The 21,168-nt window shown below is 36.6% G+C and overlaps 3 protein-coding genes and 1 non-coding gene across 4 annotated transcripts; 1 reads left to right on the plus strand and 3 right to left on the minus strand.

Annotated features, from left to right (window-relative positions):
- Nucleotides 1–5,441: 5,441 nt before the first annotated feature.
- LOC103956392 (monodehydroascorbate reductase) lies at nucleotides 5,442–9,221 on the plus strand. The gene is made up of 9 exons (XM_009368364.3): nucleotides 5,442–5,599; nucleotides 6,014–6,085; nucleotides 6,911–6,962; nucleotides 7,131–7,211; nucleotides 7,331–7,449; nucleotides 7,544–7,763; nucleotides 7,892–8,010; nucleotides 8,088–8,213; nucleotides 8,536–9,221. The coding sequence occupies exons 1-9, from the start codon at nucleotides 5,549–5,551 to the stop codon at nucleotides 8,998–9,000; spliced, it is 1,305 nt and encodes a 434-aa protein (XP_009366639.2). The 5' UTR covers nucleotides 5,442–5,548; the 3' UTR covers nucleotides 9,001–9,221.
- A 985-nt stretch (nucleotides 9,222–10,206) lies between these two features.
- On the minus strand, nucleotides 10,207–12,108 carry LOC103956393 (60S acidic ribosomal protein P2-2). The gene is made up of 4 exons (XM_009368365.3): nucleotides 11,956–12,108; nucleotides 11,738–11,827; nucleotides 10,761–10,990; nucleotides 10,207–10,427 (listed from the first exon to the last, which is right to left on the minus strand). The coding sequence occupies exons 2-4, from the start codon at nucleotides 11,823–11,825 to the stop codon at nucleotides 10,401–10,403; spliced, it is 345 nt and encodes a 114-aa protein (XP_009366640.1). The 5' UTR covers nucleotides 11,826–11,827; nucleotides 11,956–12,108; the 3' UTR covers nucleotides 10,207–10,400.
- Nucleotides 12,109–15,504: 3,396 nt separating this feature from the next.
- On the minus strand, nucleotides 15,505–17,631 carry LOC103960022 (UPF0481 protein At3g47200-like). The gene has a single exon (XM_009372407.3). The coding sequence runs from the start codon at nucleotides 17,255–17,257 to the stop codon at nucleotides 15,767–15,769; it is 1,491 nt and encodes a 496-aa protein (XP_009370682.2). The 5' UTR covers nucleotides 17,258–17,631; the 3' UTR covers nucleotides 15,505–15,766.
- A 1,722-nt stretch (nucleotides 17,632–19,353) lies between these two features.
- LOC125473618 lies at nucleotides 19,354–19,452 on the minus strand. Its single transcript, XR_007255455.1, has one exon. It is a non-coding gene; the product is annotated as a U6 spliceosomal RNA (small nuclear RNA).
- Nucleotides 19,453–21,168: the final 1,716 nt, after the last annotated feature.

Below are 21,168 nucleotides of genomic sequence, written 5' to 3' on the forward strand. Positions count from 1 at the left end.
CTTTCGACTTCAATGCCCCCACACCTGACCACACACCAAGTACAATAATGATCTTATTCTTCTTGGAATTGAAAAGAAATTTGAAATCGGTTTGTCCAAATGGAACGAGATTCATTCTAGATTTTTGTGTCTGAAATTTGCGGATCGAGATACTTCACCGTTAAAGAGAGTGAGAAATAGCTACGGATTATCCTTACCGGTCAAGAGAGTGAGAAAGAGATTTAGGTTATTCAAGTTTTACGATTTTTATGAAGTGAGCTAATGAAATAGACTAATGGATTATTCAAGGAATTATGGAAACATTTTCCTTTGTGTTTCCCCTTCTACCTTCTCATATATCAATTTCATCTTACAAAGTGACTTGATAATCAAAACCATCGTATATATTCTAGGCCATTCTTTAAACGTAATTATGCAAAAACTAGACCACACTAGAATATGTTTAGTCATATAGTTAGTTACTAATCAAAATCATAAGCCAAATCAAACCATAAATAACGAATGAAAATCGTGTAACAGCGAGTCTAATTAAACGATCGCGAACAATCATATCCAGTGATATACGCATACATGTACAAATACAACCATACAACAGTGTACATTATGAAGTGGAGCCATCGATCTCACATGGTACATATGCCGACTTCACTCCTTGCCGGCCGAAAGGGATGGTGGTGGGTGTTCGTATTGGCCCCTCCTCAGTCCCCAACTTAAGCAGTGAACATGGGAAGCCATGATTAGCATATAAAGTGACCAATTAATTTGGTAATCCCAAGTCCTTAGGCACCTAAAGTGAAGCCATCAAATCTTCTTTTCTTTTTCTTTTTTCTCTCCTTAGTCATTGCTTAGTAGATAAAAAGCAATTTGCTTTTGGGATATCAAAAGGTTTTGGATGAAATGATATTGTTGAAACTTGAAAGCCAGCCTTCTAACTGCTTCCATTAGGCAAAAGATTTGGTATAAGATAACAATAATTAAGCTTTGGATCCCTTTTTTTTTTTTAATTCTTCTTTTGATCAACATCAATTGTACTTCAACACCATTTGATTCTTTGATGGTTGATGGGAAGAGACCATCTATTAGGAAAATATTCTTGATGCCACTTAAACCGACTCCAACAAAGCGACACATACCCAAATATTTAGATTTAAACTTTAAAATTGTCACCCGCCCGACAACAAGACTTAAATTTGAAAATTTTGGATTTTGACCCAAATGAAAACCCAAATTTGGATTTTTATTTGGCTGACCCAAATGTTGGGGGCTACCCTTTTATAAAAATAAAAAAAAAACGCACGGGACTTTGGATGTGATGGCTAACAGTTAGGTCTCACGTGTCAGGAAGGCCCGCTTGTCCAACGGTAACAATCCAAATCAAATACGCGCCTTTCGATTTCTAGATGTTGGCTATCAAAGGTCCAGATCAAAATCTTTTTTTTTTTTCCAAATCCAATGGTAAAAAAGACCCAATGGCTGAAATTTAAATCCAAACATAAATTTTTGTGTATAGAAGTTTGGTTAGTAGAGTGGTTGGTTGGTGTGGTTTGTTTGGTTTTTTAACTTTTGTCGGAATTTAAATTTGGTTAAGTTAAAACATTCGTACATTAAATTAAGATAAACTAACTAAAACTTTCAATTTTGGGTCTAAATCCTAACGGAATTCACAACAGAGCTTAAATCCTAATTTTTTTACCATATGGGCTATCTTCCGACTACCCTATCATCACATAGACTATTACTCCAATTAAGCCTTATACTTCTATATCCAATCTTTCTTTAATGAAACATCGAGTTATACGAAAAATAAATACGTGATATTAAAAATAGAAGATCTAGCAGTTAAGGACATCAAATCTAATAGCTAACACAACCATAACAGTAAGTAAGTGCTACGTAGCACTGAAGCCAAACTCTTTAATATATTCGACTTCATTTCTCCCATCTTTCTTCTTCTTATTTCCCATATCTTTTACCTTCATTTCATTTGCATAATCAGGCTTTTGACACTGGATAACCTAAGCCCAACATGATTCGAACACTTTTTTGGGTGAAAGCCCGATTAGTAATATATTTGAGTGAACTGGGCTTTGACTCATTTTCGTAGATCCAATTGACTATAACCCAATCAAATGCCGCCTAAGGGCCCATATTTGAGTGAACTGGGCTTTGATCATAGTGCTGCTGCTGTTGATTACGAAGCGTATGCATTTTTGCTCAACATCTTATTTATCATAATTTAATGAGTTTAAATTTTAAAATTTATGTTTGTTCAATGTTCACAATGTAGATATCAAAAGTTAAACTCCTATAATTATAATAAATAGAAAGATGAACATCATCATCATTTGAGGATGATGAAAAAAATATTTACGCATGAAGTGAGCGATAATGGGATTAAGTGTTGGTTAGTGAACAACACATGGGGCACAGAATGGGGTGAAGAGGTCACGTGTTGGCCACCACGTCTTACAAATTTAGAGGAAAAATTAGTCTTTCCATTCCAATTTGGGCAATAGGAAGTTAAAAACATCTCATCTCAACACAAATTTGTGAAGTGAGAGACTTTTGGATTCAATCTCTCTTAAATTCGAGTAGAGAAAAAAAAAATCAATTTACAATGTCAAGTGCCACGCTTCGTCAACACATGACACTACTAAATAAAAAGTCAGATAAATTTGCATTGCAATGAAAAAAAAGGACCTTTTTTTTCTTTAAAAATGGGGAAAATAAGTGGCAAGCCACAGTTATCTACTTTTTTGGGGGGTTGGGAAGACTCACAAAGACATTTTAGCCTCCCCTGACCACAAGTGTGGCTTCCAGACTAGCAGCGAGTTTTGAACCCGAGACATCCACACATTTTTTGTAGTGGTTGATGGAAGCCTCGCAGTCCGCCCTTTAACACTGGGCCACCAGCTCGTGGTAAAAAAAAAAAAAAAAAGGACATTTCATAACATAAGACTTTGACCATGCAAAACGTAAACTGTATGTTTTCTTTTTAAGATTTTTATTCAAAATAGTATTTGAGATAGACATAATTCTTTACTTTGTTTTCTAAGATTTAAAATCAATAGAAGTGGTTATTGAGATTGTCTGCTGTCAATTATTTTGGTTATTTTGTGAGAAATCTCCGTCAAATTGAGGGAATTTTCGTCAAATCAACCACTCCTCTTGAATCGGTGGTTTCTTCAATTTAACAGAGATTTTTCACAGAACGATCAAAATGATTGACGGAGAACAATCTCAGATACCACTTCTATCGATTTTAAATCTCAATGATCATTGTTGGCTAAAAAATATTCTTTTTTCATTAAGAAATATTTATGATTTTTTTTTTTTTAGGAAGAAAGCACACAACGTTCACGTTGGTAGAAGTAGGGCTGGGTTCGGTTGGCAAACTGTGCAAAATTCCTTGTGTCACCTGCCAACCACATATACATAATTACTGAAAATCAGTTACCGCTAGCCAACTGTTTTCTTGAGGTTACCAAAAATCGGTTCAGCCAAAATTATTGGCTGGTTCGGTTGGTAAATGGCACAATCGGTGGTTTCCACTTCTTCCTCGATATCTTCCAGTTCCAAGGGCTCAATTTGATTTTCAGATTGGGGTGCTTGTTCGGTTGCATTGTGTGGTTCATTTTGGATTAATCCATGTTGTGCACTAGTTGTTGATTGGCTAGACTCCATCATCCTAAACATAAGCAACACATATACATTCAAAATCATATGTAAGTACGTGTATATATAGTATCAGTAATCATAACAATATTTTTCTATATTTATTATGGCATGAATCACATACATATACATATATTTTTTAAACCCTAAAACTAATGACTCATTTATTTTCTAAACCCTAAAACTGAGAGTCAAGCATGTAAAAAATACCTAAAATATCTAAATAGAAAAAATATATATATGTGTGTGTGTGTGTGTGTGTGTGTGTATTAGTAGGTATGACATACCGCCGGCATACAAAATCAATTACCAAACACATGTTATTAATTGTTAGTTTGGTAAAATACCAACCAATTATGAAAAAATACCAAAATTATATAATACCATTATGAGCCGACCTGTATGATCTGGTCGGTAAATCAGTTTATGACAAATTTCCCACCCAAGGCAGAAGGACTAGAAGGTTAGTACGAATTCCAATTTCTGTACAAAAAAGAACATTGTAACGGTGGTCACGGATGTCGGTCCTTTTATGCATGAGCTATTGACATTTAACAAATATGATGGTATCTATCATCACTGCTGACGTCAATATTTCGGGAACCGTTTCCAGCCACGACTTGCCGGTCGTCCACGTTAGGAAATATTCCTAAAAACTAGCATCACCATAATTAAGAAATACAATAAACGAAAAAAAAGGAAAAAAAAAAAACTCAATTTCTTGGAATTTAGTAAGTAGCATCTTACCATAGTATGGAAAAATATTGAACCCTTGCATAACAATATAAGTTCGAATCTGATCGGTAACTAATATAATAAAATTTATTGTTTGATAGAAAAAAATTTCTTGGAATTTAAGTTAAGAGTTTGAATATTAATATTGGAAATTTGGACAAGTGTAACTTACGGCCCATGAACGTGGGCTTCTTTCCGGCACTATACACTTTCCATTTTCCTCATAAAGTAATTCCACCCAAAAAATTAATAAATAAAAGAGCAAATCCAACGGCCATGATAAAAGCCAAGGGCTTTTCAACTGTGTGCCTACTCTGAAAATAGGATCAAATTGTGTTCGCACTGCACAACCCTACCGACCTACTATCTAAGATTCAAGAAAAATTCCGCATAAGAAAAATTATTTAGTGACAAAATAGTGATGTATAAACGGTTTTTAAATATTGAATAACTTTTTCAGCGATAAAAATAATATTTAAATGTCATCATTAAAAAGTTTTAGTGATTATTTTGTATTTTCTATCGTGATAAATTTAATTTTTAAAATTTTAATAAGCATAGTATAAATGAACGTGGCTTGACTTACTCACTCGATTCGGTATATGTGGAAGAAAAGAAATGAATTCAACTTTCAATTTTTATCCGGCCATTTTTGTGAGAATTAAAAGGGGGAAGTTCGTCTATATCAATCTTTCTGTGCATTCAACTTCAGATAAAAATTAAAAGTCGATATTCATTTTTCATTTTAGACATCAAACAAGATATTATTATGGAAAATAAGGACTATGTTCATTATTTAAAAGGAAATTTCAGAAACTTGCAATATATTTTTTAATTATGTTAGAAAGTTCTTTTGGCAAGTAACATTCAACAACGAAATCCGTTTACGGATCGATTGTCGTGGGGATTGAACAGTCGGCAGTGATCAACGGTCTAAGGTCCGCCACGTGGAAAATCCCGTTTACATGAAAGAACGTCAGAGATTAGACCAATGAGGAAGCACCAGTTGCCCTATAACTAGTTGACCAATCACCAAGCTCACAGAGCCTCATCGCATTCCTCTCACTTCTTCACCAGCAACATCCAAAGCGAAGAACAAGAATCGAAACCCGCGTTTTGCCTTATCGATCAGCTATCAATGGGGGCGAAGAACTTCAAGTACGTGATCCTCGGCGGCGGTGTCTCAGCTGTAAGTTTCTCTGCGATCGATTCTCGTCCGTTTGATCAATTTCTGTTAATTTCGTGCTTCCTCTAAGAATTCACCGCAAAACATGAATTTTTCAATATTTTTGGAATTTTTCTGTCGATCCTGATGAGGTTTGACATAGTTCTGGCGTTGAATTTTGAAGTATATACATAGATCTCGTATAATTATTTGAATTTCTTTTTATGATTTTTTAAATTTTGAGTACTTGATGTTGTTGAAGCCAATTCGATTCTGTTGTAGTTGTTTTAGTATATAATTATGCTAATTATTACAAATTAAGTCGTTTTGTAATTGTGATCAAGCTTTGTAAACTGTTTTATGTGATGATTTTTGCTATACGGTGGAAGCCTTGATCACTATTAGTGTTTTATATGTGTTTGGTTTCGAAATGTATAGGGATATGCAGCTCGGGAGTTTGCCAAACAGGGCCTTAAGCCAGGCGAACTAGCGGTCATTTCCAAAGAGGCGGTATGTGTTCAATTGATTGGTTTCAAGTGTTTGCATCCAGTTGACTGAATATTTGAGATATTTTTGTGCAAAGTTATAATTTTTTTGGGTATTAATGCAATTAGTTGTGAGTGTTGGGAACGAGACCAGAAAATGCGAATTGCGGTAGTGTCTGTCTACTCTACATCTAGTATGCATGAGTATTGATGACTGTTTGCTTAAGTGATGATTTGTGTTTAAAATATCGTTCTGGATTGAAGAATGACAATGACGGCTGTTCTTCCGGGTTGTTCCTTGTGATGAAAGTTGTACAAGACTCAGTTTCAGTGGAAATATTGACGTTCCAATTTGTGGAAATATTTATGGATATAATTGATAATGGTTGCCTTTGATGGAAAAAATAGAAATTTGCTAAAAAGCATGGAAATTTAAAATAAAACTTTCGGAACATCATGTGGCAGTTTGTCGATATTTAACCGATATATTGGAAATATCGACAAAACCTGTCAATTTTAGCTGAAATTTAAGTTCTCCAATACGGGGTGAAGTTTAGATTTCACCCCTCCATATCGTTTTCTGGTTTTTTGATATTTCTGTAAAATAGTGACCTTGTCAAAGAAATTTTAACCAGGTGATGATTTACTTTTCACATTAAACTTTGGTTAAGATACTTTTATTGTGCTATTCATGTTGATGCTCGTTGCTTGCTAACTGTATACTTTCTGTACTTCATATTATTACTACTGTTAAACGTTCATCATCCTCTAATGGCTGTAGAATTTATTTTTGTTTTATAACATAGTTAACTTCTTACATGTTCTTAAATTTTGTTTCATTTATTTCCAGGTTGCTCCCTATGAACGTCCTGCACTCAGCAAGGCTTATATCTTCCCCGAGTGTAAGTGGTGTTACTGTAATTCCAAATTTTTAGTGCTTAAAGTAAGCGGAATTGTCTTATGACCTCTAGATTCTTACTTACACAAGACACATTAACGAAGAGCAACCTCGTTTTTAAGTTCATCACATTCTCTGACATTGTAACTTACTGTTGGGATTGGTATTGCAGCTCCTGCTAGACTTCCTGGGTTTCATGTCTGCGTTGGAAGTGGAGGAGAGAGATTGCTTCCTGACTGGTACAAGGAGAAAGGTATGTTTGTCTTCTACACAGTACAGAACATACCAATTATGGTTGGAGATATCTTCCATTTCGGAGTCTTTTAGATTGCATTATTCTCAATCTTATGGAAGCATAATTTACAATTTCAGGGATAGAATTGATTCTCAACACTGAAATAGTTAAAGCCGATCTTCCTGGGAAGACTCTTGTCAGTGGATCTGGGGAATCCTTCAAGTACCAGACTCTCGTCATTGCCACTGGCTCATCTGTAAGCAACTCTGGGAATTTTTGATGCCTTAGCCTTGTATATCCAGCCCACTTGTATACATAATCAATGCTTTTTTTTTTTTTTTTTTTTGTAGGTTATAAGATTGACAGATTTTGGTGTCAAAGGAGCTGATGCCAAAAACATCTTCTATTTGAGAGAAATTGATGATGCCGATAAACTCTACGAAGCAATTAAGTCAAAAAAGAATGGGAAGGCTGTGATTGTTGGAGGAGGGTACATTGGTCTCGAGCTTGGTGCAGTTTTGAAAATTAACAATTTAGATGTTAAAATGGTCTACCCTGAACCATGGTGCAGTAAGTGAATATTGCGTCAAGCTTTGTTTCGTGTGTATATGCGTGTTGTGTGTGTAATACACTCATGACTTTGGCCACTCTTTCGATTTTATGTGCCTCATTTCCCTAATTTTTCCTAATTCTTGTAGTGCCTCGACTTTTCACTTCTGGTATTGCTGCTTTTTATGAGGGCTATTATCAAAACAAAGGAGTTAAAATCATCAAGGGAACAGTTGCGACTGGATTTACTGCTGACTCAAATGGAGAGGTAAATACAGTCGCTTGTTTTGGTAGTCATGATCCGATGAACTGTGCTTCCGAATTTTGACTTTTGTCATAATGTAGGTCAAGGAAGTGCACCTAAAGGATGGCACCGTGCTTGAAGCTGACATCGTTGTTGTTGGTGTTGGGGGCCGGCCCCTGACAACATTGTTCAAGGGACAAGTCGAAGAGGAGAAAGGCGGCATTAAGGTTATGCAACTTCCGAAATCACTTGATTCCTTCCCCTTTTCCCATATCTTTAATCATTCTTTATGATGCTTGGAGTTCTTAACAATATCAATCTTCATAGTCTTGATTGGTTAATCACACGGATAAGAGCTTGTTTTGACCACATATTAAGTAAACAATAACGAAAGAAAGGTTTAAGGATTTAATCACTTGAATTCTTTGTGAGTTTTAGAGATTATTTAACGTGTTAATCGTGTTTTCAATTTCAACATTTGATTAGTAATCCCATTTCTTTAGTTAATGTTTCATGGCATCCGTTTTAATATGTGCCGGTTGATTGCAGACGGATGCATTCTTCAAAACAAGTGTTCCGGATGTATATGCTGTTGGCGATGTCGCCACTTTTCCTTTGAAGTTGTACAATGAGATTAGAAGAGTTGAGCATGTCGATCATGCACGCAAATCTGCTGAGCAGGCTGTAAAGGCCATCAAGGCAAGCGAGGAGGGGAAGACAGTTGAGGAATACGACTACCTTCCATACTTCTATTCGCGCTCCTTCGATCTTTCATGGCAATTCTACGGTGACAATGTTGGTGAAACCGTGCTCTTTGGAGACAGTAATCCCGCGACACCAAAGGCGAAGTTTGGAACATACTGGATTAAAGACGGGAAGGTGATCGGAGCATTTCTGGAAGGCGGCACACCCGAGGAAAACCAGGCTATTGCCAAGGTTGCAAAGGCCCAACCTCCGGTTGCGAGTTTAGATCAGCTTGCTGCGGAAGGTCTCTCTTTCGCTTGTAAGATCTAAACCTTCATGTGGTTGGAAAAATAAATGGTTTTGTTGTTTGTGAGTGATAGCTTTTGCTTTGGTTTTCATCGGGTGGTTTCCATATTGTAATTTGGGATTTTAGTTGCATGAATTTCTTATCGTTCAAAGTTTACATAGGTTCTTGTTATTTGTAGTTGTTAAAAGAGTGTTAAGAATTTTTGACAAAAATAAAATACAATATATAACGAATGGTTATTGCATCGTCTTTTGCAATAAAGCCCGACATTTGTTGTACTATTGGGGGTGAATAGTAATTAGAGGGATGGTAAGTAAATTGAAGACAATATCGGTATTGATTAGTAGTAAGTGGCTTAAATTGGATTGAAATGACTTCGAAACCCATGTCTAAGAATGGGTTCAAAGTCTCCCCTACTACTTTGATATGGATCTGAAATTCATATTCAATCATGATAAACTTTGCGGCGCCATAATAGACACGAACATTCAATTAAATTGGACTTAAGATATCCGATTTGGTCCACCAAATAAGGCCTATCTGTTATGTATCTACATTCTTCAAATCCATCCCCTTACAAGTCTCTTGTTTATAACATGTTCATCTTGTTAATCACCACGAGATGACTTAGTGATTGAGACGAAGTCTTTATTTCATATGGTTTGTTCTACATTCGATTTTTTGGTGCTAGTGATTCATCCGGCCTGAGGAGAATAAAATGTCTCTGTAAGTTTTTTCAGCCCCCAAAAGGATGGAATGCCATGACTTTACCACCACCTAGTCTAAATTTGATTCAAAATCTAAATCCAAACAGCTTGTTTGCGTATATATATTTCTTTTGAACAGTTAGGATTTCACGGTCCACGAGCTCTTGTTTGCGTATATATATTTCTTTTGAACAATTAGGATCTCTCGGTCCACAAACTCCGGACATAAAAATCCGGAGAGGATTGATTCGACTTTCACAACCTTAACGTGTTTAGCATTTGAAAGGTTCGAATTTGTTGTGAGACAGAGATGATAGAGAATCCATCGTTAATAACTCTAAAAACTGATCAAAGAAATCATTTGGAGTAGGATTAACTTCTCTTGGCACCGAGTCCTGACGCCTAATACAGCTTCCAAGTCATAATATGCTATCAAACATTCGTAAATAAAATAAATTAAGCGACATAAACCATCAATTTGCAAGAGCAGTCAACAAATAAGATGATAAAAGCTAAAAGCCATTACGACAAAAATTCATAAACTTCGATAGAAATGATGATTCAAATCCACCACAATTGCATAAACCATAACGAACTACATATTTGATTGTAATCATGTCTTCTACTGGCTAAGATCCAAAAACCATACATTCCACTGAATAAAAATTCTATTTAACTCGAATAGCGAAAACCGGGATGTATGCACTCCAAACGCTCTAGTCAAAGAGACTGAAGCCCATGTCCTGCAGCAAGGAAAAAACGAGAAATATAAGAAAACTATACAATCGACGGATGCAAAATTGACTCATGTCTCCGGGAGTGTTTGGTGATACAATCCGAGTATGATGACTATTAGTAGCGGTCAAGAAATGTGCATCTGAATGTGCCAGAACTCAACGAAAGGCAAATGGCTATTGAATTGACATGACCATGCTAATTGAAGGTTGCTGTCATGCACATATACAACTGATGGAAGCTATTGAACATAAATACTTCTTAAGAAACAATGGCAACGGAATTGGATTAGCAGTCATGGAAGCACAAAAACCAATCTTAATGATATCCAGATAACTTACATCATCGGATTCCTCTTTCTCCTCGACCTTCTCCTCTTTCTTTGCTTCAGCTGCAGCAGGGGCAGCGGCAGCACCACCACCACCAGTTGCAGCAACTGCAACAGCACCACCTCCACCAGCTGGTACGGAGGCCAACTTTTCCCTTCCGGAGGCAATTAGCTCTGTGATGTCCTTACCCTTGACTTCGGAAAGCAGAAGTTGAATCCTGTCATCATCAGCCTCGGCTCCAACTGCAAAAATAGCAAGTTTTCAGACTCAATAATTAATATAACCTTGACCTTGTACAAACACCATACTATGATCCCTAATGTTAACATCCAAGTAGAAGGCATGGACAACATATTCATTCAATAACTCAAATACAATTATTAAATTACTGTCCTCAAGTCTCCTTTGGTCTCTAGGATTGGATTGGAATGGATAACCCGCTTTATTATCATTCATTTCTACCTTCAATATACATTTAACTTAGGTGTTAAAAAATCCAATCCAATCCAATCCTAGAGACCAAATGAGGCCGAGAAGCCATCAAAGACGGAGAATCATATGCAGCCAAACAGAAAATTTTGGGAAATATGGGTATCATAACAGACATTCAATTGATTCTTCTTAACACCAAAAAAAAAAAAAAAAAAAAATTGATATAAGCCAGTGGTACATACAGTAATGCTGAAAGGCAATCATTATCGTCACAATTCAACACTGAACGATAACATATCCCGAAAAACCAAATTCCTTGTCATTTCCAAACATTCATATTTACAAAAGATTAAGTGGACCCATTACAACTAGAAACTCATATTATAAGGGTCGAAACCCTAAACCCACATAGAAAATACGAATACAAAAATGGGATTTACAAATCAAAATTCAACATCGCACTACAAACCACAAAGCCACAATCTTTGACGCAGGTAATAATTAGGGTTCTAAACAGAACGAGCAAAAAAATCACAGAAAGGTACAAGGAATATTACCGGAGCCAAGGATGTCCTTGATATCTTCGGCAGTAGGGGTGGTCTTGCCGCCCAACACAGCCAACAAGTATGCAGCGACCACCTTCATCTCTGCCAGTCAAACACAAATTTAATCAGTAACAATGGCTATTAGTCTCTCAAATCCACATACAGCGAGAGAAAGAGAGGGAAAGAGAGAGAGAGAGAGAGAGAGAGAGAGAGAGAGAGAGAGAGAGTACTTGAGAGGGCTATGGATCTGCGGATTACGGAGAGAAAGGGTAATTTGCAGCCGAATGCGAAATGAAGCAAGGAGGACTGCCGAATGAGGTTTTATGCAGAGCTGGTGCTAGGGTTTGGATCGGATTGCAACACTTAGCCGACCCGGGTTTGGGCCGGATTTATTAACTGTTGACCCATTCTAGGTCCTTTTTTTAAAGTTATAAACCCAATATCTTTTATTATTATTATTATTATTTTTTATCAAGCTAAATTACTTCCATTAAATAAAAAAGCAAGTACAAGAAAAAAGGGAGCCCAAAGGATAGCCCACTACCTAAATACAAGCCCAATAGCAAAAAAAGAAAATACAAGAGATAGGCCCAAAAGTGGCTAGCTGAACAACAACAAAAAAAACCCTAAGACTGAAATGGAACCAGTAGTCACCAGATGTGCCTCCATCGCAAGGCCACCACCAGCACCAAGAGAACGAACCAATAGAACAAATGGATCAACGAAAAATGGGGTGAGCAAGCCACCCGCGCAGTAAGCGCTCCTATAATCCTACCAAATAGTGCTAAAAGCACTTTGACATCCACCCAACACCCAAGAATAAGCACACGAGCCGAGTAGCAGAGGTCGGTGGTTGAGGATGCACGACGAAAAGTAGCACCAGAGTGGGAAAGGGCCATGAAGGTTTGGATTTGAGACTAGCTCATGGGAATTGAAACAGAGTTCATAGAACAAGGCTCAAGGGAAGCCAAATCAAAGAACAAAAGAGAAAAAGTTCAAAAATTAAAAAAAAAAAAAAACTTTTGAGTGGAAGGAAGGAAGGAAAGGGGAAGGATGAAGAAAAGTAGGAGGAGAAAAGAAGATGCAAAGAGTGGAGGTGGATGGGAAAGGGGGAAGAAAAGCTAGAAAAAGGTGGGAGAAGGGGAAGAGGGAAGATGCAAAGGGTGAAGAAGGAAGAGAAAGATGAAAGGAAGGCTAGAAAGAGGGGGAGTCGGGTTGCCGCCGACCCCAAGCCGGAGCAGCGGCTAGGAGGGTTTCTTTTAGCTTAAAGGCAGTAGGAAAGAAAGGTTAGAGAGAGGAAAGAGACGAGTTGAAGTTTTTAATTAATACATAAACCCAATATCTATATGCAGACATAACTCATCAAAACTATAAAATAAAAATTAATGTACATGCATTAAATTGTTATTGAAAGAAATATAGAAAGGTCTTACTTCAAAGGAAGTGAGTAAAGTATTTGTCATCTGTGTAAAATCGATTAGTAGTCAAGATGGATCATACTTGAATCTAGATTGATTGAATTCAAGTGATACATTTTGGTAATAGAAAAATGACGTAATGATGAATGGTTCAGATTATAAGATTACATTTATGGTGAGTCTTGATTCATATTTTAGTGTGGATATGTCTTGAATTTTGTAATAATGTAGAAGGGAAGGAGGGAATTGAAACGAAGGATATCTTCAAATATTAAGTGAACAAATATCCCCACATATATTTTTATGGTTGTATTACTAGTCCAATAACTTGTTGACTTTATAGTGTAGATTTGACTTTGTCTTAAATTAGTTGCGCTAAAGTTTTGGTTTGTAATGTCATTTAGTATTCTGATCTTGTGATATTCTGTTTACTTGTAACTGAGATTTTTAACGTTGGATTATTGCCGAAGGTGAATTTGAACCAAATTATTATGACTAGTCTATTGTGAGAGTTAACTCACTCACCCTCCCCTTAATGTAAATAGTATTGTATGTATTACAAAAAGTTTTGGTTTGTAAACAAATTTATTCACTCAATCCTTTAATATAAATGTATCGTTGTATAAAAAAAAGTTCTGGTATAATTGTTTTTCCCCTTTTCATACTTGATTTGTAAACAGTTAGTTTAGTTAATAGCCGTTTGCATTGGAAATCTCGAGTTTCTTTAAAATTTAAATATTATTATTATAAATGTATAAAAAGAGAGTTTTGGCCTTCCAAGTTTAAAAACCTACAGAGTGGGCCATATATCCCATTTGGTACTGCTTAACTGTTTTTATATGCTTCTAGGTAGTGTAGCCCCTACTCCTTTAAATTTAAGAGTTTTAACGAAAAACTTACGGTACTGTTCATTTTAACGAAAAAAACATTTTTATACTAAAACATCAATTCACTTTATCTTTTATTTTGTCCTTATTATTAAAATTCAAAATTTTCAAGCTTTTTTTATTAGTTTTCCTTTTAAATTTATTTTGTACCAAAATGAAGATGAAGAATCAAACGAAATTCAGTTTATTTCCTTATGAAGACGAAGATGAAGACGAAGATTACTAGCTGTAATAGCTATAATCGGTTCACTTGGTGGAGTCGAGCTGCCATGGCGGTTTTCTGTTCTAGCCAATAGCAGAGGTTCGATTTTGGTGCCCAATAATTTCAAAACCATCATTTTTTTAATAAATCACATATCTTCATTTATTATTTCTTAATCTTTTTGGGTTGACTGATCTAATTCGTTTCATTGGGATTTCAAAATTCTTCCCTTTATTTTTCATGGTATTCTGGGAATTTGTCATGTCCTCTAATTGTTTGCCAAGAAAATTATGTGACAGTGAAAATCTGAAATTTTCGCTATTAGTTCAAGATCAAAGAAAAAACAAGCATTAGAGATTGCATTTACAAGCTTTGTTTTGACAAAGGGCTTTAAAGTGTCGTGGAATTTAAGCTAAATTTTTTAGGGACTTAAAAATGACTGAATGCAAGATATTTGTCTGAATTTCTAAATGGTGGCATTTCAAAAATCTTTGCAATGCACAGCATTTTAGTGTAGCATTTTATGAAGTCTCTCGTCCAAACATAACACGAGGGTCCTGTTGCGCTTTGGCCAATTAGTGCGGAACCGAGATTTAGAGTACAACCTCATCAAATCACAACTCCACAGTTGAACAGAATAAAATACAAGAAATAAAGATACCAAGAAATTTACGAGGTTCGGCAAAAATCTACCTATGTCTCTGGAGAGATATTGCTCTTCATTATGAAAATAACAGTACAAGTTACACATAAATTAAATACCCAATTCCGAATTCCTCGTACACCCACTCACAAAATTTTCTTATAAGCCTCACTCCACCCAAGAGTTCTTCCCAGAGACCTTGCACTCTTGATTTCTCTCAACCCTGCCCATGGGAGAGCCAAATGCTATCACCATCTATTTGGATGCTTCTCATCAGCCTGCACTCTCACTCGGCAAGTATATCCCAAGACATCACCTTTCATCCAATAGCTTCTATAGCTAAATGCTCCCAAAGTTAAAAAAGCAAAAAACACAAGCTTACTCTTACTTTTCTTTTGTAGCACTCCACATGATTTGTATCCTTCAATGCAGTCCACCAAAAGCAAACACACGGTTCAATTGTTGCCATATTATATGGGCCAATCACAACAGGTCAGGAATCTGGACACCCTCATCCCATTTGAAAAAGCATTAGGTATTTAGGTTTCTTGAAGAACCCTTAATCATCAAGTATGTCAAGTGAGGGAAAGGATAATGAAACCATCAAATTTTCCCAGCGTGTATTGATGTAAAGCTGGAAGAATATTTATTGAAAACACACCAAATACAGGACTAGTTGAAACTTTCATTTCGAAAAACAGGGGAAATACAAAGCAAACAGAAATAAACGAGTGACGGTTGGATACGGTTTCAACTCGCACTCAGTCAGGCCAAACTCATATTGCAAGAAGTAGAAATCCCTAAACAAACTTACGACATAAGTATAAGATCTCATCTGCCGGTAACCGGAATCTGGAGAAGGGCCAACATGCATCAACATTAATCTTTTGACTATTTTTTTTGAAGGTAGCTCAAGATGGCCATAATCGTTTGGATCCCAGCAAGAAGAAGAACGGTGAAGGCAGTTAAAACTGTAATGAAGGACCATGGCCTGCTAAAATATGTTCGCATGAAAGTTGCCCAATGGCTGCTGTAATAGGCCTCTACATCTCTGAATTGCTCGGAGAGGTAGCATTCCCTTATGTTGAAAACAACATTTTCCCCTAACTTTGTGAACATCTCAGCCACGTATTGATCGTTCAGTGAGAAGCCGGTGATTATCCCATCAGCACAGAGGAGCCTGACGTCCCTAGTTGAATTGATGAGACAGCTCATGAAGGCAATATAAGCGGTGAAGTGCTGTCTCTGAGATGTGTACTGGTGGCATCGTTCGAAGGCCATGCAATTGATGAAGACAACAATGGCGAGGTCATTGATGGTTATAGGTGGAATTCGGAGTACCCCATTTCGGAAGTCAATATCTAAGAAGCTCTCTGCATCTCTTCGAGGCGTAAACTTGATACCGGAGGGTCTTAGTTGTGTGGTACATTGGATTGACTCAGAAGATGGACGGTACTTGTGATTAGAGTCACGATCATTATCATATGGAGTTCTTGAGAAAGGTAGAAACCTAGAGAAGTAAATAAATAGTTTGGCAGGGAGTAGGGCCGCTTGACGTAGTACCTGTAACGTACGTTGCAATTTTGACTTCGGGGCATATTTGGAAGTTATCATCATATCAGATTGGAGAAGGAAGCTTAAGTGAAACAAGTGAAGCAAGTGCTTGGCCTCCCCTGGCTCGATTATCATTTTAAGGACTTCGCTAGGCCTAGGCAATGAATGATTGAAGAACTCAAGCGCAAGATTGCGTAGAGGTTGTTTAGTCCGCAAGAATGAGATCTCAAATAGTTTTTCAAGGACGAAGAAAGGGAGTTGGTTTTGAAGCTTGAGGAGGTCTCTCGTAACAATTGGAATCAACCCTGGCCTTCTTAAGATGGGTTGACCAACGTCGGAGGCCTTACTCATCTGTAGAAAAAGCTCGATGATAAAGCAACCGTCAAGCACCATCATTCGAACAAAGTCAGGGCTTGACATGGATATCACCTCAGAATAGCAGCTTCTTGTGCTCTCCTCCAACGATAGCATTGCCTTGTAGTATTCGCCCAGCAGATCATGCCCTCCATTCCTTTTTCGGCAAAGAAGCGATTCAAGAAACTGCAATTTGTAACTTTCAAATTCCAGTAACTTCTCCTTGTCGCGGTGGTGAGGTCCAATGGAGACAATCTCAGGCTCAATGGCTTCTGGACAGATTCCAGTGAGGCTGGGAGGAACTCTGTCTATGCACTGTGTGCTCGTACTGTCTGTTGTCTCAACTTCTCTTTTCTGCTCCTCTAGACTCCTTCGCATTGCAGCTTCAGATTCTTTATAAGCATTCGCCTCTAATTCTTCTTCGCTAATACTCGACTCTAACACTCTGATGACATGATGCTCTCTATCCCCCATTCTCTCTCTTTCTCTCTCTCTCTCTCTCTTCAATCTAGTAGATAGAATGTTTGCATCAGTTTATACTTTATATAGAAAGATCCCTCAACCTCAACCTATCAAAAATTATCAAGGAAAGTTCTCATGCTGTTTTGACCAGTGGAAATTTCGTAGAAACCCCAGTTGTCACTCATGTTTCAATCTTTCCCCGGATTTCTTGGAAAGTTACAAATGACTCTTGGCAATGACAGGTATCAAGGCCCACGGATACAATTACGGAATACTTCTTCTTGTTTGATGAGGATTCTCTCCAGATCCTCTTTGTGAAGATCTGGAAGATTAATTTTTCGTGTTCGTTTATCATAGATCATACAGTCAGACACAAATCTTGAGTGAATCTCAATCCGGTCCAAATATGACATGGCTCAGCATCTGATCGATTTGGCAGTATTAGAGAAGACGTTTTCAGGCTCTTTGCATTATATATACATGTACAGATGCTAGCTATCCCGTGCTTAATCATTTTTTGGTATAAGGTTCATCTCTATGTATTAATAGGGAAATTAATATATACTAACACCCTAAATAAACTGAAATATCGTTCATTGAATAGTGTTCTACCGGTTTTGCCCCTGTTAAATTGTGTTATCACATTTTTTGCCACATTTCTTTTGACCTTCTGCTCCACAGGGCAAACAGAAGCAACAGCTCTGTCTTACCTTGGACGAGGACGAAGGAAGACGCCACCAACCACCAGTCCTGTCTTAATAGGGAAAAATTCTCTTATTACATTATGAATTTTGTGATTATAGATTAAGATGCTTATGTTTCCATTGCGTTGTGTTATTTAATCAATCTGATAACGTAAACATGTTTCTAACAACGTAAGTTTCATAAGTATAAACGTTACTTCTGCCTACAAGGAATTATGGAAACATTTTCCTTTGTGTTTCCCCTTCTACCTTCTCATATATCAATTTCATCTTAATTGCAAAGTGATTGGATAATAAAACATCCTATATATTCTAGGCCATTCTTTAAACGTAATTATGCAAAAACTAGACCACACTAGAATATGTTTAGTCATATAGTTAGTTACTAATCAAAACCTTAAACCAAATCAAACCATAAATAAAGAATGAAAATCGTGTAACAGCGAGTCAAACTGAACGATCGCGAACAATCATATCCACCGATATACGCATGCATGTACAGATACAACCATACAACAGTGTATATTATGAAGTGGAGCCATCCATCTCACATGGTACATATGCCAACTTCACTCCTTGGCCGGCCGAAAGGGATGGTGGTGGGTGCTCGTATTGTCCCCTCCTCAGTCCCCAATTTAAGCAGTGAACATGGGAAGCCATGATCAGCATATAAAGTGCCCAATTAATTTGGTAATCCCAAGTCCTTAGGCACCTAAAGTCAAGTCATCAAATCTTTTTATGATCAGCATATAAAGTGCCCAATTAATTTCGTAATCCCAAGTCCTTAGGCACCTAAAGTCAAGTCATCAAATCTTTTTTTGTAAGTGGTATGTTTTTTCACTTGTAAGTAAGAGGTTTTAGGTTTGATTCTCGAAATACGTGAATTTGAATCACATTATTGCTAACTCATTGTGAGGTTAAGCCCCCCATCTCTCCCTTAGTGTAGATAATATCGTTTGTTAAAAATAAAAAAAACCAACGAGTCACACACTAAACATAGCAATTATATCAAATGATTAATCAATTTTTTGTTCAACCTTATAAAATTCTTCTTTTCTTTTTATTTAACAGAAAAAGAATGAAAGAGTGTGCCATTTTTGGTTTTATCACCATATATAACTAAATATAAGTCAAGTAAGTTCTTGACTTTAAGGCAAAGAAAGAATCTAAGTTGACCCACTCTCATTTAGTGACACAATCATTTTAGTTCAAAGTCAGTTAAGCGCAATCTTCATCACTCAAATCTCATTTATTAACAGTAACTAGTAAACTAGTAGTGACACGTTCGCAAATTGCAATCACCAAAATCGCGTTCAAGTAAATTCCTAGCCTATATGCAAGGCCAATGGCAAATTTAGGGGGCAAAAAGAAATGTTTGTGTCAGTTTATATACAAGGGATCCCTTAACCCATCAAATCTCGATTTATGTGTGTCATCCTTGCGCAGGGATCATGCTAATCTTCTCTGTATCATTCCAATTTTATCGGACGTCTCCGAAGGGACGTCCCTTAATCTATCAAGATTATCAAGGAAAGTTCACATACTGTTTCGATCAGTGGAAAATTAGTTGAAACCCCAGTTGTCACTCCTGTCTCAATCAATCTTTCCCCGGAGTTTCAGGGAAAGTTACAAATGACTCTTGGCAAGGACAGGTTTCATGGTCCACGGAGACCATTACGTAATACTTCTCTTTCTTGTTCTTGTTGAATGCTAACTTACTGAGGATATTATTGTTGAGGTACTTACACTGGAGCTCGGAGCTCGACAATGGTGGTTTAGAGAGAGAAATTATGGCACAGAATCTAGAGAGAGAGAATACAATTCCTTGGATCAAAAGGTCTTTTGCCAGGTTAAAATGGGGCTAAGGGTTATTGGCTATTAAAAGATAGGATATGAAATTCAAATTTTTTGAGAAAGTATACATTAGAAGAGCAAGCCAAAAACAGTAGCACCCCATCCCAATTTTGACTGGAAATATGAACTTTACATCACAAGCTATCCCTCCACTTATCTACTCAAGCTTTTTATGTTTGATAACAATGAAATTTAAGAATAGAAGTATGCTTGTACAGAACACATTGCAACATCTTAGCACTCCAATTTTCTTTTTCTTTTTTCATTCTTGCTTACATCGCCCATCATTTTCACATTCAATGTAGTACACACTCTCCATCCAATTCCTATATATATAAACAAAACCCCAAAAACATAACCTCTGTAATATTTTCTCAAAACAATAAAGGATTGGTATATGCATAAAGGCTCAACTCCAATATCGGAGCATGGTAGGGAGAAGTGGCTAACAAAGAAACGGCTTATTTTAAGGCTCAAAGGGCTACTAGCGATAAAATTAGCATATAAGGTAGGCATGAAAGGCTCAAACGATGCACAAATGGCCTATATCCTTTCCAAGTTATTATATGAATTGATGAATGAATCGAGAGGTATAAAGCAAGTTCTAGAGATTCATATAAGAATGAGATCATACGCACAAGAATAAATGTGATTGATGCATGGTAGTTCAATCATATTAGGCTCAAAAACTCACAAGGTTCACATTTGGTCACTAAATTCACATATGAAGCATTAAATCATGCTAGTTTCACATCAATAAGGCTATGTGCATTTGTGTTTCAAGGATGATTGGACTTGTACAAACTAACAAGAGAATAAGGAAATTCACCTAAAACATGCTTACTAATTTCTCGATCACCATGTTTCAAATTCAACCAATCATATATTGGGTCGGGAAACTAACAAAAAACTAATTCAAAACAATAAAGAAAATAGGAAAATGTTTTTGAATTTTGAATTTTTCTGATTTCTTTTTCAAATTTTCTGATTTTTAGTGTTTTTAAATACTAAGAACAAAGAAAACTAAAGTGATAAAACAAACTGACTCAAAATTGGCAAAGCAACATAAAGACAACGCAATCCAATTCTTGTTGAAAGATTTGAAAATTTTCTGATTTATCTTCTTTTTTTTTCTTCTTCATCCTCACCCCCCAACTTAAATTGGACATTGTCCCTAATGTCTTTCAACACATGAGATAGAGAAAAGAAAATGACATGAACAAGGAAAAGCATTGGGAGTAAGACACTTCCCTAGTTAATGCACCACATGGCAGCCATTGTGTTCCAACTCGTAAATGCAATTTCCAACGAAATCACCACCCCCAAACTTCGATGTTTCAGAGTTCTAACTTGTATTGGATGACA

Source organism: the organism of the source record quoted next, unplaced genomic scaffold (assembly GCF_019419815.1).
Source record: "Pyrus x bretschneideri cultivar Hongxiangsu unplaced genomic scaffold, Pyrus_bretschneideri_v1 Contig9, whole genome shotgun sequence".
Lineage (NCBI taxonomy): Eukaryota > Viridiplantae > Streptophyta > Magnoliopsida > Rosales > Rosaceae > Pyrus > Pyrus x bretschneideri.

What these genes read in the sequence shown, in the direction of transcription:
- LOC103960022 (XM_009372407.3), bottom strand. Translation starts at nt 17,257, where the DNA reads ATGGGGGATAGAGAGCATCATGTCATCAGAGTGTTAGAGTCGAGTATT.
- LOC103956392 (XM_009368364.3), top strand. Translation starts at nt 5,549, where the DNA reads ATGGGGGCGAAGAACTTCAAGTACGTGATCCTCGGCGGCGGTGTCTCA. An exon ending in CGGTCATTTCCAAAGAGGCG is followed by an intron (nt 6,086 to 6,910) that starts GTATGTGTTCAA and finishes ATTTATTTCCAG; the next exon opens with GTTGCTCCCTATGAACGTCC. An exon ending in TGACTGGTACAAGGAGAAAG is followed by an intron (nt 7,212 to 7,330) that starts GTATGTTTGTCT and finishes TTACAATTTCAG; the next exon opens with GGATAGAATTGATTCTCAAC.
- LOC103956393 (XM_009368365.3), bottom strand. Translation starts at nt 11,825, where the DNA reads ATGAAGGTGGTCGCTGCATACTTGTTGGCTGTGTTGGGCGGCAAGACC. An exon ending in CAAGGACATCCTTGGCTCCG is followed by an intron (nt 10,991 to 11,737) that starts GTAATATTCCTT and finishes CTATTTTTGCAG; the next exon opens with TTGGAGCCGAGGCTGATGAT. An exon ending in AGAAAGAGGAATCCGATGAT is followed by an intron (nt 10,428 to 10,760) that starts GTAAGTTATCTG and finishes TCCTTGCTGCAG; the next exon opens with GACATGGGCTTCAGTCTCTT.